This window comes from Strix uralensis, chromosome Z (assembly GCF_047716275.1).
Source record: "Strix uralensis isolate ZFMK-TIS-50842 chromosome Z, bStrUra1, whole genome shotgun sequence".
Classification (NCBI taxonomy): domain Eukaryota; kingdom Metazoa; phylum Chordata; class Aves; order Strigiformes; family Strigidae; genus Strix; species Strix uralensis.
The window spans coordinates 17,408,210-17,425,463 of NC_134012.1; the positions used below are offsets into that span (position 1 = coordinate 17,408,210).

Genomic DNA, 17,254 nt, shown 5'->3' on the forward strand with positions numbered 1-17,254 from the left:
ACAGGGAAGGTATTTCAACCCTTCGATTAGATTTTAAAAATCCCAATCCGGAAACATTATATTGGTCTCTCTTGTAGTCAGTTGAAGCAGTACCCAAATATTTAGTAAATTACCTGGCCTCCAGTTCAGGACTCTGCTAAGTACCCTTCTTGTAATGCTGCAATTCTGCTTCTTGGAAGGTTTTTCTGCATTAGGTTTCTGACTTCCCTAGTACCTGTTTTGCTCTGAAGAGCTGTCTTTACTGATTTTATTTTTTTCTCTCTTGGTTCGTGCTTTGATTTCCTGCTTTCTTGATCAACTTCAAGGCATAGTTTTTATAAAGCTGTTGCCTGGCTTATAGCTTTTGGGACCTTTGCATCCCGATGAAGACTGACTGGGAGTTTCAGTGGGTGGGAGTATGAATACTGTTATATGATCAGCACACTGGATTGGCTTATGTTGCACACTTCTACTACCCTTAAAGAAGAAAAAATGTCACGTCTGGATTTGCAGCAGTCTTCCTGTATGGACCTGAGTGTCAGGAATGAGAATGCAGTCAGGATGTTATCTTCACAGAAGCAAATGCAAATGTTAATAGCTTGTATTTTAATATTTTCTAAGTATTTTATGTGTGATTTTACAGGCTGTGTTGTTATCTGACATGTTAGCTCCTAGCTTTTAGTGAGAGCGGTGAGCTGCTGTCAAAGTCCTCTTCTGGAGTGCAGTAACTTCCTTCTCATTGGGTGTCAACAAATCTGTTTTTCAGTTATGGAAATTATTTATATAATACCCACATTTCTGACTGGAAAACTGTTACTGCAATTCCTGGACTGATTTGGTATTTTAAAACTTAATGGAAAGCATATATACTTTAGTCACAGGCAAGCATTGCATCTTGAGAAAGGGATGAAATGCAGTACTTGGAATATTAAAGCTAATAATAGAATGACTTCAGGTATGCCTTCACTGTAGTTACATGACAATGCAGGTTTATTTTTTTTAATGGTGTTTTTATAGTATGGATTGTTATCATAAAAGAGACAGAAGAAGAAACAGTGCTTTTCTGACTGGATTCTTTTGTGTTAGCTTCTTTGATGGAAACCATCCTTAAATGATAAACACTTCTTTTTCCCCTCTAGTTCAAATTAACAAGACTCCTTTCTTAAAGTGTTTCTGTTTTCACAGATGAAGATGATGATGTTGATGGGTCAACACAGGGATCAGCAAAAGATGCCCAAATTTCAACAGATTCAAGTAAGCAGAATTTAGTAAGTGGTGAATAGTCATCCATTCCAGTCTTTATTCATATAATCATAACTTGCTTTGCCTTATGAAAAAATATTAAATGGCTGTTTTTCTAATGCTAGGTATCAATTTGAGGTCCAGAGTTTTGTTCCAACACATTTATCCAGGGTCTTACGTATCTTATCACTATTTTCCATGGGTAGATTGGCATAAGTGACAGTCTGTTCATTACCCTGACAAATAGATCATTTCTCTCAACTTGGTAATCAAAGAAAAAGTATGGTGTTAATCCATCAATCCATAGATAAGTAACCAATTTAAAGGTCAGACAGTTTGTCTTTTCAAAGCCTTTTTCTTTTAACATAGCTGGATCCAAATCTTACTGAAGACACCAGGTGAATTTTTTTTTTTTTTTTTGCTTGGACATGTTGCAGTAAAAGTGTATGTATTCCTTTGCATCAGGATTGAGCTGGACCAGTTGCTGCTTATGCAGTTAAATTCTTACATGTATGGAGTTTTTTGGGGTTGGTATTAGCCAAACTCTTACTTTTCAGAAGATTAAGGCAAGAACGATTTAAGGGCATCCCACCCACTGTATCCGTATTAGTAACTAGAAAAACATTGTACTTGCTACCTAATGTAGCTGCATGGATTGTTGTAAAAACTGACATTTCAAATCAATAAATAGGACTTTTTCCTTTTTTAGCCTAAAATTCTTAGCGAATTAATAGGATAATTATGCAATGCTGTTTGGATTTTTAAAAAAATCCAGCTCAGTAAATAATTAACTCAGTTATGGAAGTGATATCAAGCATCCTCTTATTTCACATCTTAAAATTTGAAGCTGGTGTGTCTTAATGACTGCAAGTTATGATCCACCACTTTGCTCCCTTATTATGGGACCAGGCTCTGACTAACTGCTGTTTACCTAAGAAACTTTCGCTTTTTCCAGTGTTGTAAGTGACATAAGTGGTTGAATGTCAGGACTTTTATACTTTACCAGCTAAGGCTATTTCCCTTACTCATGACTGTCAGAGAGAGTAAATTATGTATCCAGATATTTCAGCTAGATTGGTTGAAGTACAGGACAGTTCAGCTTTAGACAGCCTTCCCAAAAGAAGTAAAAAAGATATGAAAATTGGGGACAGGGTACAAACGTCATTGTGTTTTTTGTTCATATACAGTGTCCCTCTGTGGACCGGAGAAAGCAGCAGTAGATGGTACATTTTCAAGGCTTGTGTAAAGAATTGGTATAGTGGCATTAAAACAAATTGCTTCCTCTTTAACACATTTTCATGAAACAGAAGTCAGTGTAGAGCCCAGCAGCATCCTGTCCCTTCTGTGACTGAGCACAATGAAGGTCCGTTAGTGGGAAAGTGTGTGTGTATATACATATCCATATTCTGATACATATATATATATACACACATGTGTGTGTGGCTGTGTGCATGTATGTGTGCATACATATATGCACACAGACCCCCTCCCCTCCTAGGTCTTTTGGTGGACCCCCAGCCCCCACAGTCTTCCCAGCAGTCATCCTGAACCTCCTGGTCTCTCCAGTAGTCATCTCCATGAGATGCCTCACTCAGACATGGATGCACACATGGCTCCCAGGCCACTTACTTTGCGTGTCAGTGAGTCCAACCTAATGTTTGCTGGTGCTGACACTACAACTGTCACTCTGGTTGCTGGCACCATGGACACATGGGTCCTGCAGTCCTGCTTCAGCTGCTACATTCAGAAACCCGTATGCACATATGCATGCAAGAGTTGAAACCACACCCACAAAAAGAGTTGGAAATAGCATTTAATGAGAAAACAGGACAGACTGTGCTGCTCAGGTGCAGGGCATGGGCTGGCAGGCGCACCAGTCAGCAACCTCTTTACATGTCACCAGCTTCTTTTACCTCCTTATCCCTCTATTTTCCCGTACTCATTCCTCCACAAACCACCTGGATCCCTCCTTTCCCCTGCCTTTGGTTTGTCCCCTAAACATCCCCTAACACCTCTTGTACAATCCCAGAAGGCTCTTCCCATGCATTTCAGAGAGCCCCACATCCTGAGTGACCTCATCAGTTGGTGAGGTGACCCACAGAGCTTCTGTACACTCACCTGGTGGGTGCTAGCCCCAGCCCATGGGGCTGATGCCCTTCCAACCAGGCAGGGCATGGCTTCTCTGATAACTTCTCTAACAAAGTTATTGGGGTTCACCTGCCAGCCATTGTGCTTCTGTGTGTGTGTGTGTGTAGTTATACCCTATTTAATTAAACATGACAGAGGCATGGTTGTAGTACCTACATGTCTCTGGGTAATACCATTTGTGTAATATAGGTCGAGAGTGTGCTGCTCATTAGCTTCTCTGTGTTGACTGAGTACATCTGCCACATCTTTTGGGATGTTGCCATGCTCTCCCTCAGGAGTGTCTGAACTGTATTATATACCAGAATAGCATAGCTTTTCTTAATTCCAGCTCTCCATGTTTTACAGATGCGTATTTTTAAAAACAGTGAAAATAAGTCAGAACAAATTGAATAATACTGACTTGTAAAGACTTGCTGTTCCATATGAAGGAAGCCAATAACAAAGGTGCAAAGTCTGTAGATTAATACTAGAAGAAAATTTGGATTAGTCCCTTTTGTTCCTTTGCATTATAGTAGGCTTGTTGAGTGAAGTGTAAAGTTAGAAGATTTAAGTCTTAATTTTGGGAGCTTAAATATGTTAAATCAGCCATGAAATTTACCCTACCAAGATACTGAAGCCAAAAGCACAAACACAACCCTACACTTTTTGAGGTGATAGATCTAACAGGCTCACGGAGCAGGTTTGGGAAAGAACTATAAATCCTTGTGTCCAATACCATGAGCCAGCTTCTAAGGACTTGTCTACACAGTGAACAATTAACTTGAGGAGGACTGAAGGTTACAAGGATAACAGGATAAACATAACATGGATTCCCTCATTAGTGTAGTTAGTTGTATTGCCTGGGGAAGGAGTTGAGCCCCAAAGTCCATTTTCATACTGAAATAATTCTTGATCGTTCTGGGAATATACAACTGATAAAGCTGCCCTGTATTGACAGATGTCAGGTAGCTGGGTGTGGAGGTAGAGAAGGGGATTAAAAGTGCTTCTTAGGGGTGGCTTTCAGGAGTGTGTGTTGTCTGTCCTTTCTGAGATGGAATGTTGAACTAGGGTTCAACCAACAGATTATTCTCATTTTCCTGGAGACAGAATTCATTGGTCTCAGCTAAGATGCAACCACAGATGTAAGCTGCCAAGCTTCAAAAGTTAAAGGCAAACTTTTGAAAATCATTCCTATTATTTCATGGTAATATGAAGACTTAGTGGAGGGGGGAAAAAAGAAAAAGTTGGTTTGTTTTATATATGCAACAAATGAATCCCAGAGGAGCTATCTCAGTAACTCCTGAAATACAAAATGAGTGATTAAGAGCTATTACTTATGTGATAATCTGCAGGAATCACGAAAACACATTAGATTCTGCCCTAATTGCTTGCCAGGAATCAATAAAAGCTGAGGATACTTGACTACTGTATAGCAAGGCCTGGGCAGCTTTTATTGATTTTAAAACTTATTCCTCGTAGATAGTGGTTGAGGGATGTTGCTTCTCCACATCCTTAACTTCTTTCCTCACAAAAGCTTCTGTTCAGTGGCACTTCAGGAGATACTCATTTACAAGTTGAATTACTGTACCTGGTGTCTTGCTGAAAACGTTTTTACCCTAAGACAGTTTGCTACACCTGCATTTGAAGGTATTTTGAAAAAGAGGATTATGCTCAACTGTGTTGAATGAATTAGTGCCTTAAGTGCTGGCAGAGGTTGTGTATTTTCTTTTCTTGGCTGAACTGCCTGTAACTACTGGGAAAAGAAAAATGAGTGTTCTGAAAAATCACACATTACTTTTCTTTTGCTTCACTTTCCCCATTGTGTGTATCTTCCTTTCCACTCCTTCCCTCAACCCCCTTCATCTGCCTTTTCTGACACTTGATATTGCACACTATTGTTTTCACTTCTCACCAAGTTGTGTTTTGTGCTCTTCTCCAATTTGTCTCTCCCAGTTGTCGTCCTTCCCCAAACACAACATTTACTCCCCAGTGTTGCTGCCCCTTTGGCTTGGTTCCCTTTCAGTCTGCCTGTCCCTCTCTTGTTCCCTGAATCCCTTCCCCCTCATTCTTGACGTGCCATACCAGTTGGTAGTGAAAACATTGGCTGCTCTAGATGTCTATTTCAGGAAAGGCTAATGCCTCTTCTTAACTACTTCCTGAAAATGTAGAGAGATTTTATGGAAAATCTCTTCAAGAAGAAAGGTTGAAAGAATCCTCCTGTAGTTCTGTAGCATCATTGCCAGAAGGCTATGGAGAAAGATTCGCAAATGTTATTAGCTAGTGTTAATTTATTCCCTGCCTTACTGGTCCTTATGACAAGGCTTGTCAGATCAAAAATTTAACCATAGATACTTAAGTATGACATGGAGATCCATGCTTTTTGTTTTTTTTGTGTGATTATGCATTCTCTTTGCTTTAACATTCTGCTAGTCTTGATGCTTGTGTACAGTTCCTCAATAGCAGCCCACTGAAAATTTGCGCTGACACATTTCAAGAGGTATATTGAGGGCTCAAGAGACTTCCTGGCTGTGTGTGTGTGCAACCCATTTGTCAGACAGGGACATGTGAAGAGTGAAGGGCATGGTCTTGACCTAGGAGTTTCTCTGCTCTGTGAGCGTGTCTCAGCACTCACTGGCTGCATTTGAAATGTCTGCTTCAATGTGTGCCCATCTTCCGTAGGACAAAATGCAGCCATCAGGAGAAAACCCTCTCTAAGGAAGTTTTAGAGGAGTCTTAGGAGAGAAATGGGGGCTGCGGTGCTGTCAGCAAACATACTTTTCACAGCATGTCCTTCCACAGCCCCACTTTTGCCAGCTCAGGTAGCTGTTCACGTGCTGAGTAAGGGAGGTAAAATGTTCTTATATTAGATAGACCCAAGTCATTGGCACAGGGCTTGCTTATGTCTTGTCCCAAACCTGCTGACAGTGTGGAGGAGATGTTCACTGTAATTCTGCAAGCAGGAACAAACTGTTTTCAGGAAGAAGCAAAGACACCATGTGTGGATGTGAGGGATTTTTCCTCTAAAGATACTTATGAAAATGTTCGGGCTTCATGAAGAAGGTCATTGTACTCTGCTCAAACTACTTACAGCTAACTAAGCATGTGACATGTTCCTTTGAAATACGATTTAAATAGATTTGGAGCCTTAAAGTTAGAGGGAGAAGCAGTGTAAATCAGATCAAGTGGTGATACATATGGTATATGCTTGGAGAAGTTCTAAAAACCACGCTGGAGAAGAATGGTGAAGAAGTGGCTACCAGTATTGGATGATAGCTATTAACACAGCTTGGTGCTTCAAAACTGTCTTGGAACTAGGGGGATTTGAGCTGCTCATGAAAACAGGTTCAGGGAAGTGACACACCTGCAAATGGCTCTCCTGGAAGAGGAACAGCTGGGGAAAGGAACAGTCTGGGTTTCTGAAAGACTGCAACACCAATAAAAGAAATAATATACAATTCTTACCTACTCTATTGCTGCCTTGTAAGTTGTGAATAGTAATACTGAAATAACCCAAAATTTGGCAGTCCACACTGTTGTAATTTGAAGTAGCAGTCACTAGAGAAGGAGAGCAGAAAGCACGTGGACAGCACAAGTTTTGTTGGGGAGAATGGTTCTTAGTAAGCGGTGTTGCTAAAATCTAGTATTTTAAGAGTAAATGCCACCAACATGTTTGGTGTAGGCCTCTAGCTTTCTTCAGTGGCAGAAACATTCAAGACTACGTCATTTTCCTTTCTGTGCCACAAGCCGCACATAAGTCTTTTCAGAAGCTATGTCCTGTCTGTGGGGATTTGGAAGTCAAAGGTCATGAGCTTTGGACTCATCAAATGCTGTTTATCCTTTTCCCAAGAAAACTTGATATCTTAGCCTCTGAACTAAAATTCCATAGTTTGGTAAATTATGCCTGGAGCTGACCTTTTTGTAGTTGTTTTCCCTTGAAAAGCATAAACATGAAGAACAGGTTTTTTTCAACTCAGTATCCTATGATAAGAAAAAAAGTAATGTGTTTTTTTGGGAAAAAGTCCTGATACTGTGTAGTCTGGTCCAACAGGAAAAGATAAAAGATGTTTGGCAGTGAAGTGTCAATATTATAAACCAGCAGTAATTTCCTTAAATACCAAAATTTGTTATGTGCATCTGTTGCATATTAGCAAGTTTTTTTTATACTAAGTAGTGGTATGTAGACTTCACTTCTATAACTGGATCATTTTCTAATATTTAAAAACTGGAACAGGAGGGAGAAAGAGCTTTAACTAGCTTTGAAAGTGATTATAGTTGAGCTTCTTTCCAAGGCTAGTTAGACAAATCAGACTGGCATAAGACACCCCTTAACTTTCAGGTTGTGGATGAACACTTGAATGAATTGGGAAGGGGTTTTCTGGATGACTAATTGTGGTCAAATAAGTACCTCTTTGTTCTTTTGTTAATGTGTTGCCAGAAGCTCACCTGTAAGAAAGCCATCTTTCATCAGGTTGCAGTGAAAGTGTCCCCTGTGAAGAAGACAGTGACAAAATTAAACATGATTTTTTACTGATAAATTGAGCTTGTTTTGTACAACGGATAACCAGATTACCTTAAGGAAATAGGGACTGAGCATGCTGTGTGTATTTAGCTAAGAAATGCAGTTGAGCCTACTTACTACCGGTCTGTAGATCTAAACTCCTCCTTGTAAAACGATTTATTTTAAGAGTCAAGCCAACTTTTTGCAACATTTGGCTGGTCTTAAGAAGTAGAGCACTCATTAAAAAAACCTGCAGTTAAAATTGCTAGGGATTCTCTCAGGCCAGCTAGTATCTAACAAGGGCAGACTACAAAGGCAGATCAAATGAAATCAAGTACTAAAACTTGGATGAATGTTTTTATTCTCAGATGGTTGTCTACCCTCTGGATTGCTAGAGAAAACAGTAGAGATTTTGATAATGTTGTGAAAGTTCATACTCAGAACATTGGCTGTGCTGTCAGTAACCAGCGTTTGCTGTGTTTTCTCAAGTTGTGTTACCCCTAAAGAAGGTCACCCAGGACACATTGTGACTTTTGGTTAAAATTTGTCTATGCTAAAGTCACTGTGGAGATCACTCTGAGAGAAATCTGTTTCTAAAAGAACTTTACTTTTTTTGACATAAATCCAGAAGGAGTGGCTTTCTGACATGTGCTGTAGTCTCAGTGCAATGACAGTAGAGTTTCAAGGATACTTTAGAAGTGAGAGTTGATCATATTTAAATGTTCTTCATAGTGTAACTAAAAAAAATTTGGCAATGACTAAGTTGATAATTGGAAAACTGAAAAGCCAAATCCACCTGATAATACTTCTCATATTAGAAAAAATACTTGAAAAGTTCTGATGTATTGTATTATACATCCCAACCTCTCTTCACCAGTAGAATAATTCACTCTCCCTTGCTGTAAAGAGTGTACATTGTATGTGGAAATTGTGATTATTTGTCTTAAACAGATGTTGTAAAAGGTTTCAGCTAACTACGCTCAAAAGAGTACTTGAGGCATAGTCATGCAGGGAAGAATAAATCAGAGCTACACTTCCAGAGTTCATTCTTCTTGACAGGAGCCAGAAGTAAACCTGCAAAACCAGAAGCCCAAAGATCTGTCATGTTGTGGATACTGTTTAGAAAGGCAGTAATTTTTGCTTCTTCAATTTGACTTTCATATAGTATTTCAGTTCTTTTGCTTCCTGCTTATCCCTTTATTCTTTCACATCAATTCCTTAAGTGAAAACCAGTAACAAATGGTGTCCTCAAGGGTCTGTACTGGGACTAGTGCTATTTATTATCTTCATCAATGACAGATAGTGGGATTGAGTTTTTCCCTGAGTGTCGGGATGGACAATTCTTGAGATTGGAGGAGGCAGTCCTTGAAATTCCACTACCTCTTCTTGTCACCGAAATTGGGAATAAACCTCTTAATACCAATGTAGCATTAAGAAGCAGGCATTCTCTTTATTGCAGCACTGAATGCATGGGGGATCGCTCCACCTAACATGCATGCCGAAAGACAAAGGCACGCTCAATTTATACAATAAAACAAATAAATACTCGTGCAATTTCCGAGAAGTACCTGCCCATTTCCAGAGAATCTAATGCATATGTTAATATATAGCAGAAGTGTACTAAAATCTGGGGGAGGGTCTCTGAGGGGTTCCATGGGGCTTTTCGGTGGTCTGCGGTGGTCCCTAGTGGTTGTTGAAGAGGTGTCTCTTAGTATCCGTTCCATGAACTCTTGAGTCTTTCTTTCATATAAGGTCTTGTCTTGGCTTATCGCTCTGTAAAGTTTTTCAGGTTCATTATCTGGTTTCCACAGGTGTCTGCTCATTTATCTGCCCTCCCCAGGATGTACCCATGACAGTTGCAAAAATTATGTCCTTGGGTGCATTCTTGTCTGTGGCCACTTATAGCAATTTTGACCTTGGGTGCATTCTTGCCTGAGGCCCTTTACAACATTCACTTGAGGACTGTATCCCATGGGAGTCTTCCAAGCAGATTCCTGAACAGGTCAAAGTCTGCTCTCCTGAAGTCCTGGCTTGTTGATACTGCTATTTGCTTTATTGCTCTCCCTTCACAGAATCATAGAATGGTTTGGTTTGGAAGGGACGTTAAAGATCATCTAGTTCCAACCCCCCTGCCCCGGGCAGGGACACCTTCCACTAGACCAGGTTGCTCAGAGCCCCGTCCAACCTGGCCTTGAACACTGCCAGGGAGGGGGCAGCCACAGCTTCTCTGAGCAACCTGTGCCAGTGCCTCACTACCCTCTCAGTGAAGAATTTCTTTCTTACATCTAATCTAAATCTCCCCTCTTTCAGTTTAAAACTGTTACCCCTCATCCTATCCCTACACTCCCTGATAAAGAGTCCCTCCCCACCTTTCCTGTAGCCCCCTTTAAGTACTGGAAGGCTGCTATAAGGTTTCCCTGGAGCCTTCTCTTCTCCAGGCTGAACAACCCCAACTCTCCCAGCCTGTCCTCACAGGGGAGGTGCTCCAGCCCCCTGATCATCTTTGTGGCCTCCTCTGGACTCACTTGAGCAGGTCCACGTCCTTCTTATGTTGGGGGCCCCAAAGCTGGACACAGTACTCCAGGTGAGGTCTCATGAGAGCAGAGTAGAGGGGGAGAATCACCTCCCTTGAGGTCAGACACCATGTACCTGAGTTTCAGGTGGCTCTAGAAGCCTAGCAGAACATCACTGAAGTGTCCTTGCAAAGCAGTTACTCTCTGCAGCCTTTCCTCATAATGTGTCAGTGCAGCATTGAAATACCCAATGATGAACATTTCTGCCTGGGATTCTAGCTTGCTTTTTTCAGCCATCAGTTAGGGGTGGTTTGGTTTTTTGCTTCTCCAATCCTAGCTCTTCTTTTTGATTCTTCTGTGACAAATGGTAGTTTGCTAATGTGGTTCTTCAAACCTAAATGCCAATATTATTTGAGAGCAAAAGGCTTGCAGTACTTTCTGCCATACTACAAAGTATTTCCAAGCCGTAAGAGAAAGATGGAAGTAGACTCCAGCATGTGATGTGTCTCTCCTTTACAATATGTATTAACACACTGCATGATTAACCAGTTGTGTGGACATTACAGCTGATGTATGTGGCTTTCAGTTAATATTTCTAACATTTCAAGTCTGCAAGTGATAGCTTCTAGTGATTTTATTACTTTATGATGAATGCAGTTACACAGATTTGTTATGAGATCAGTCTGTAACCCTGTGCTATAACAAAGAGTGGCTTTTGTTAGCAGTTCAGTCCAACACTGCAATAAAAAGCACAAACTCTGTCTGTGAAGAATAGTCATGTCTGTTGTAAAATATGTCTGGGGAGTACATGAAAGAACCTGCAAAACTGAACAGCTCATCAGGTGTCTTCATAAAGATGTGATCAGGAGAGGACACAATGACTGTCTTGTTGGAATCTCCTTTTTGATTTGGATTAATTAACTTGCTTCCTTTTTATAGGCTGTAAGGACACACATATTGGATCGACAATGTTCATTTGTTCTTAAAAGTTCTCCAAAACTGCCTGTTCTATGAGAATTTGGTTATACTTTGCTATTGCTCTTAAAATAGTCACTTAAATAAGAGAGAAACTTGGTCATACAGTGGACTGTACCAAACTGAGTCTTAACTCATCTTTGTGAAAGGTGAACCCAAAATCCTTAACTCTTCACCCTTTCAGAGCTGTCTGTGCAACAACATGTGATCCATGATCCGAGCATGGATTTGATAAGGCTTTAGTGAAATGAAAGACAGCAAAGGGTTGTAGTTCTTCATTTGCTGTACCTTCTTTCTTCTAGTTTTTCAGTTGTTCCTATATTTTCTCCTGTTGTCTGTACAGTTAACCAGGTACTTTAAGGACTTTCTTCAGAAGGAGATGATTAGAACTGGCAGTGCTTTGGGAGCTGTTCTGAAGGTGATGACACTCTGTCTTGGTTTTCATGTTGTTGGACTAGTCAATAATAAATGCAGTCTTGAATGCTGCGGATGAAGAATTGTTAACATAAGCAGTATAGTTTTATATAAACAGTTGTATCAAAAACCAGGATAAAACTATGATTATTTGAAATGGTCTTTCCACTTTCCTCCGCAAATGTACCCTTGTTTTAAATGAAGAGTAACAAAACAAAAATTAAAAGATTCAGCCTCAGAGCTTGTGATGTGGGTTAAAAGCAGGTTTTTAATAGTTTCATTATATGCTTCCTATTCAGGTAGCTTTATGATTTGAGGGGTGTGTTACTGAAATACAGTAATTGTTTTCATTCAGGTAAACAAACAGTAAAGATATTTGATGGGAATGATGCAGTGAAACGCAATCAATTTCGACTGATTTCAGTTCCAAGGATTGCAAAAAATGAAGAAGTTGTGGTAAGATACCCGGTGAAGGTCAATATTTCAGTGTGATAAAGGGACCTGTGATTGTATATTACAATAGTCAAAAGCTAACGGTTTTACAAATGTAACTCAACAACAAGATCTGTAAATGGGCTATAATATTACAATGTAATTTGACTTCTTCATGTAGTGCTCTTATTTTAGAGCATCTGAAGAAGTGATTGCTTACGTATCTGTAGCATAATGGGGACCATACCACATCACATGTTAAGCATTCTCCTTGCCTGTGCGACACTGATTGATTTTACTGATGTGAGCAATACTGGATAATCAGCTCCTTAGATCTTTCTCCTCTTCTATAGTATTTAGTGGTTTGACATTTATCCTGGACAGCCACCACTATTGTACTTCAGTTAATCAGCTTTGAAGACTGAAGCATGCCATAGTTACCTCTACTCCTTGGCTGTGAAAGTAATGAATTATTGATCACATGGTGGCCACTCCCTAGCTTTTCCCGTGGTCCATCTGGGGTGAAAACATTGCTTGGTACTAAATCGAATGTTCTGTACAGATCTTAATTTATTGGGCTGGGCAGAGACCCCATACTGTACAGAAATGAAGTCCAGAGAGGGTATGGGGTGGTGCACAGTAGAATTGAGCATGGTGAGGATTCAGATTCATAAAGAGCTTGGCACAGGAGTCTGGAGAATTTATTACATTAGAATTTTTACAATTTAAACCTACAGTTCATGAAGATTTTTATCTTGATAGTGTGCTCAAAATCAACAGGAGTTTTGAAAATTGTTTGTAGTGTTCTGCACGTCAAAGATTTTCAAGGAAAATTATGTACAGTGCTGAAAACACTTATTTAGGACTGCTACTTGCCTTTCAAGCACATTTTCCCAGGCTACTGCTTATAATACCAGGGCAGATTAGTACCAGTTCTTATAAGTGACTTACTGGGCTGTATTCACTGCAGTGTCTGTGTTAGCAGAGGTGCTTCAGGCATGGGCCAGTGATGAATGTAAAATTCCTGTGATTGCTTGCATCTTCCAAGGACAGCCCTTAGCTTTCCTGTTCACAGGTGTGTGGGTTCAGGGCAGCCTTGTGGCTGAGAAGCTCACTAATTTTCAGCATCCCCTTAGTGCAAGAAGATCGAATATGCACAGTGGGGCACAATCAACTGTAATTTATCATTTTCCTCGTGGAGCAAATTTTGCACGCAGTGAGTGTAGTTTTACTAGTGCTGAATTTTTACATTTGATCTGTGGAGTTAAAAAGACTATCGCTTGACAAAAGTACTGTTGGCTGTGTTCAAACCCATTGATATCTCAGGTTTTCTTTTTGTAATTTCTACTAAAATTTTTTTTCAAAACTTCTCTCATTTTGTTTTTTGCCATTGCTATTTATCCACTGTTCTGTGCTAAAACATGTGTTAAAGGTTGGTTCCATAAGTAAGGTATTTATGAATGTCTATGGCTATCCAGGTATTAACAGTGTCTTTTCAAGAAAATGTTAATTTATCTTGCTGTGTTGTAGGAGGCTGCTTTGAGGGCATACTACATAAATGATGACCAGCAGGAGTATGAGCTTCAGACCTTTACGCAGCAGGCGTTGCTGTCTGATGATGTTATCAACAGGAACGATGCTGCAGAGGACAGCAACTTGGGCTCAGTATTCCGCGACTCTGTTCCTGAAGCATGGATCATCAGAGCCAAATCAAAGGATGAGGAAGTGATCAGAATTTATGCTGCCTGGTTGAAGTGAGTGTTTTCCTTCTTTATCCCAATGTTATCCTGCTTTGCTACATTTGCTCTCTGTAGTCTAGCCTGGTGTGTTTCAGTTATTGAAGTTGCACAAGTAGAACAGAGAATGCAGTTTCTTCTGTATTTCAGGATTCTTCTGTTTATTTTCCTGAATAAGTAATATACATATTATTAATTTCTGTGCCTGGAAATGTGCTCGTGGGTTTCTTTACATGCCTGGAATATACTGTGTAACTTGTGCAGGTCTATTATCATGCATTTGACCAAGAAGATGCAACTTTACATTAACTAAATCTGTAAACAAATGATAACATACACATGTCACTTGAAAGCTTGATAATTTTTTGGAAGAAGTATTAAATAGGAAGAATTCAGTGTAGCTTCTGATGTGACAATAGGAGTTAAAAAAATCTGTCCCATTTACAACCGAGAAAATACACATTTTAAGCATATTTAGCAGAGGAAACAAGACTGGCTGGTGACTATTCATTTCTTAAGAGCAATGGGATAAATTTAAACATTTGTTCATTTTACTAATGCAACTACATTGCCAAATTTTGTGAAAGACTTGCAGGTAGTTCTGTGTCTAGGAAGAAACTAATTTGCAGTGCTACAATTGTAATGACCAGTTCCTTGAGATGAAAGTCTTTGTTTGTCTGTGGGGCTAATACTGCATCTGCCGTGAGCTTCAGTGAACAACTTGCTTCAACTACTACAAATTTCTGCCTACCCCCATAGAAAATTTGCCACTTAGGTAAAAAAGGTACACACAGGATAGGTCAACTGATTGTCCTAAAATAAGTATTTGTTTTCTCTTTAGGGTGGGAATGGCATATGTTTCTCTACGAGTCAATAAGGATAGCACTACACAGACTGTGATCAAAGAAGTGCTTCCATTACTTGGAAAGCAGGTAAACAAAAGATCATAAATATGTCGATATATCACCTAAAGGGTGTGTATGTTTTTCTCTTTGGAAAAATTATAATCAGTCCATTTGCAGTTAATATTAATGTTGTTGATGTTTGGTAGATGATCTCTTGTGACTGGTATGATGCTCAAAACTTTCTACAGTCTTGATGATAGACCTGGTTGCTCTGTAGTGTAAGTTACCATCTGTCTTTCTGGGTCAAGCAGATTTACTTGTATGAACACAATGATTCTTGGCATGCAGTATATTTTTCCTGGTTGTTTATGTCTTATTTAAAATACGCTTGTATGTAGCTACATTGCTAATCTTACCTTCTTGGGGAACTGGCACTCACTGTTAGGATGATTATGCTGTCTGCTACTTCTTTGTGCTGCTCTGCAAAGGAAGTCATAGAATATCTCAGGTTAGAAGGGACCCAAAAGGATCATTGGGTCCAATGTCCTGCTCCTCACAGGACTACCTAAAACTAAACCATATGACTAAAAGCACCATGCAGACTCTTCTTGAACTCTTGACAGGCTCAGTGCTATGACCACTTCCGTGGGGATCCTGTTCCAGTGACCTACCATCCTCTCAGTGAAAAGCCTTTTCCTAGTGTCCAATGTGAACTTTCCTGATGCAACTTCATTCCATTTCCTTGTGTCCTATCACTGGTCACCAGAGAGAGATCAGCACCTACTCCTCTGCTGTCCTTCTTGAGTAAGTTGTAGACCATGATGAGGTCACCCCTCAGCCTTCTCTTCTCCAAGCTGAACAAACCAGTGGACCTCAGCCACTCCTCATAAGCCTTGGCCTTGAGGCCTTTCTTGGTTGCCTTCCTCTGAACACACTCTATTAGTTTGACATTCTTCTTATATTGAGGCATCCAAAACCACACACAGTACTTGAGGTGGGGCCACACCAGTGCAGTGTAGAGTGGGACAGTCCCCTCCCCTCCCTCAAACGGCTATCTGTGCTGTGCTTGATGCACCACCAGACACGGTTGGCCCTTTTGGGTGCCAGGGCACACTTGTTGACTCACATTCAACTTGACATCAACCCAAACTCCCAGATCTCTTTCCATGGGGCTGTTCTCCAGCCTTCCAGCCTCTTGTACCCCAAATTGTATTTATAAACAGGATTACCCTGCCCCAGGTGGAGAGTCTGGCACTTGCTTGTGTTAAATTTCATATGGTTAGTGATGGCCCAGCTCTCTAGCCTATCCAGATCTCTCTGTAAGACCTGTTTACTGTTGAGGGAGTCCATAGTTCCTCCTAGTTTAGTATCATCAGCAAATCTACTTAATGTGCATTCCATTCCTGCATCCAGATCATTTATAAAAGCATTAAAGAGCACTGGCCCTAAAATCAAGCTCTGGGAAACCCCACTGGTGACTTGTAACCCCATTTACTATAACCCTTTGAGCCCAACCTGTCAGCCAATTGATCACCCAATGTATTATGTACTTGTCTAGCTGTGTACTGGACAGGTTATCCAGAAGGATATACTGTAAGAGACAGTATCAAAAGCTTTGCTAAAATCCAGAAACAACGTATCCACTGGCTTCCCTTGGTCAGCTAGATGGGTGACCTTGTTATAAAAGAAAAATAAGTTGGTTAAGCAGGACCTTGTGAACCCGTGCTGGCTATGGCTAATGACTGTGTTCTCTCAAGTGTTTTTCAGTAACTCCCAGAATAACCTTCACCATAATATTACCAGGCACTGAAGTGAGACTGACAGGCCTGTAATTACTAGGGTCTTCCTTCTTACCCTTCTTATAAACTGGGACAATGTTTGCCAGCTTTCAATTGACTGGGATCTTTCCAGCCTCCCAAGACCATTGAAAAATAATGGAGACAGGTCCCATGATGACATCGACCAGCTCTTTCAGTACCCTGGCACGAATCCCATTGGGCAGCATAGATTTATGTGCATCCAGCTGGAACAGCAGGTCTCAAACGAGTTCAGGGTCAGCTGTGAGTTTATCATCCTCCCAGCCACGGTCTTCCAACACAGGGCTCTGGGGGTGCTGGGGCCCATTGTTGGTGTTGAAGACAGAGGCAAAGAAGGCATTAAACATCTCCACTTTGTCTACATCCCTGATTGTGAGGTGACCAACCTCTGCAAGTAACAGACCAATGTTATCTCTGATCCTCCTTTTGCTATTAACATATTTCAAAAAGCCTTTTTTGTTGTCCTTCACAGTGCTGGCCAGCTTGAACATACAGCTTTGGCCACGCAAATTTTCTCCCTACAGTGACGAACAGCATCACTGTAGTCCTCAAGGAGTACAAGGAAGGACTCAAGGCAGAATGGCGTTCATATTCTTTATCATCTGCATTCCTTTCCACCTCATTGGAAATCATTAGGTACATCTTGTAATCTTGTAGATGCCCATGTTTTCCTTGG

The 17,254-nt window shown here is 40.5% G+C and overlaps 1 protein-coding gene across 3 annotated transcripts in view; it reads left to right on the plus strand.

Moving 5' to 3' along the window:
* The window catches only part of DGKQ (diacylglycerol kinase theta), a 98,624-nt gene that overhangs the window by 47,268 nt on the left and 34,102 nt on the right, over positions 1-17,254 (plus strand). For all 3 annotated transcript variants that reach the window (XR_012627024.1, XM_074855622.1, XM_074855623.1), the window contains exons 7-10: positions 1,165-1,233; positions 12,104-12,204; positions 13,711-13,934; positions 14,758-14,848. Coding sequence is in view for 2 of the 3 variants with exons in the window: in XM_074855622.1 (XP_074711723.1) it covers positions 1,165-1,233; positions 12,104-12,204; positions 13,711-13,934; positions 14,758-14,848 (485 nt within the window). In the remaining variant the exon portion in view is untranslated. The remainder of the gene's footprint in view (positions 1-1,164; positions 1,234-12,103; positions 12,205-13,710; positions 13,935-14,757; positions 14,849-17,254) is intronic.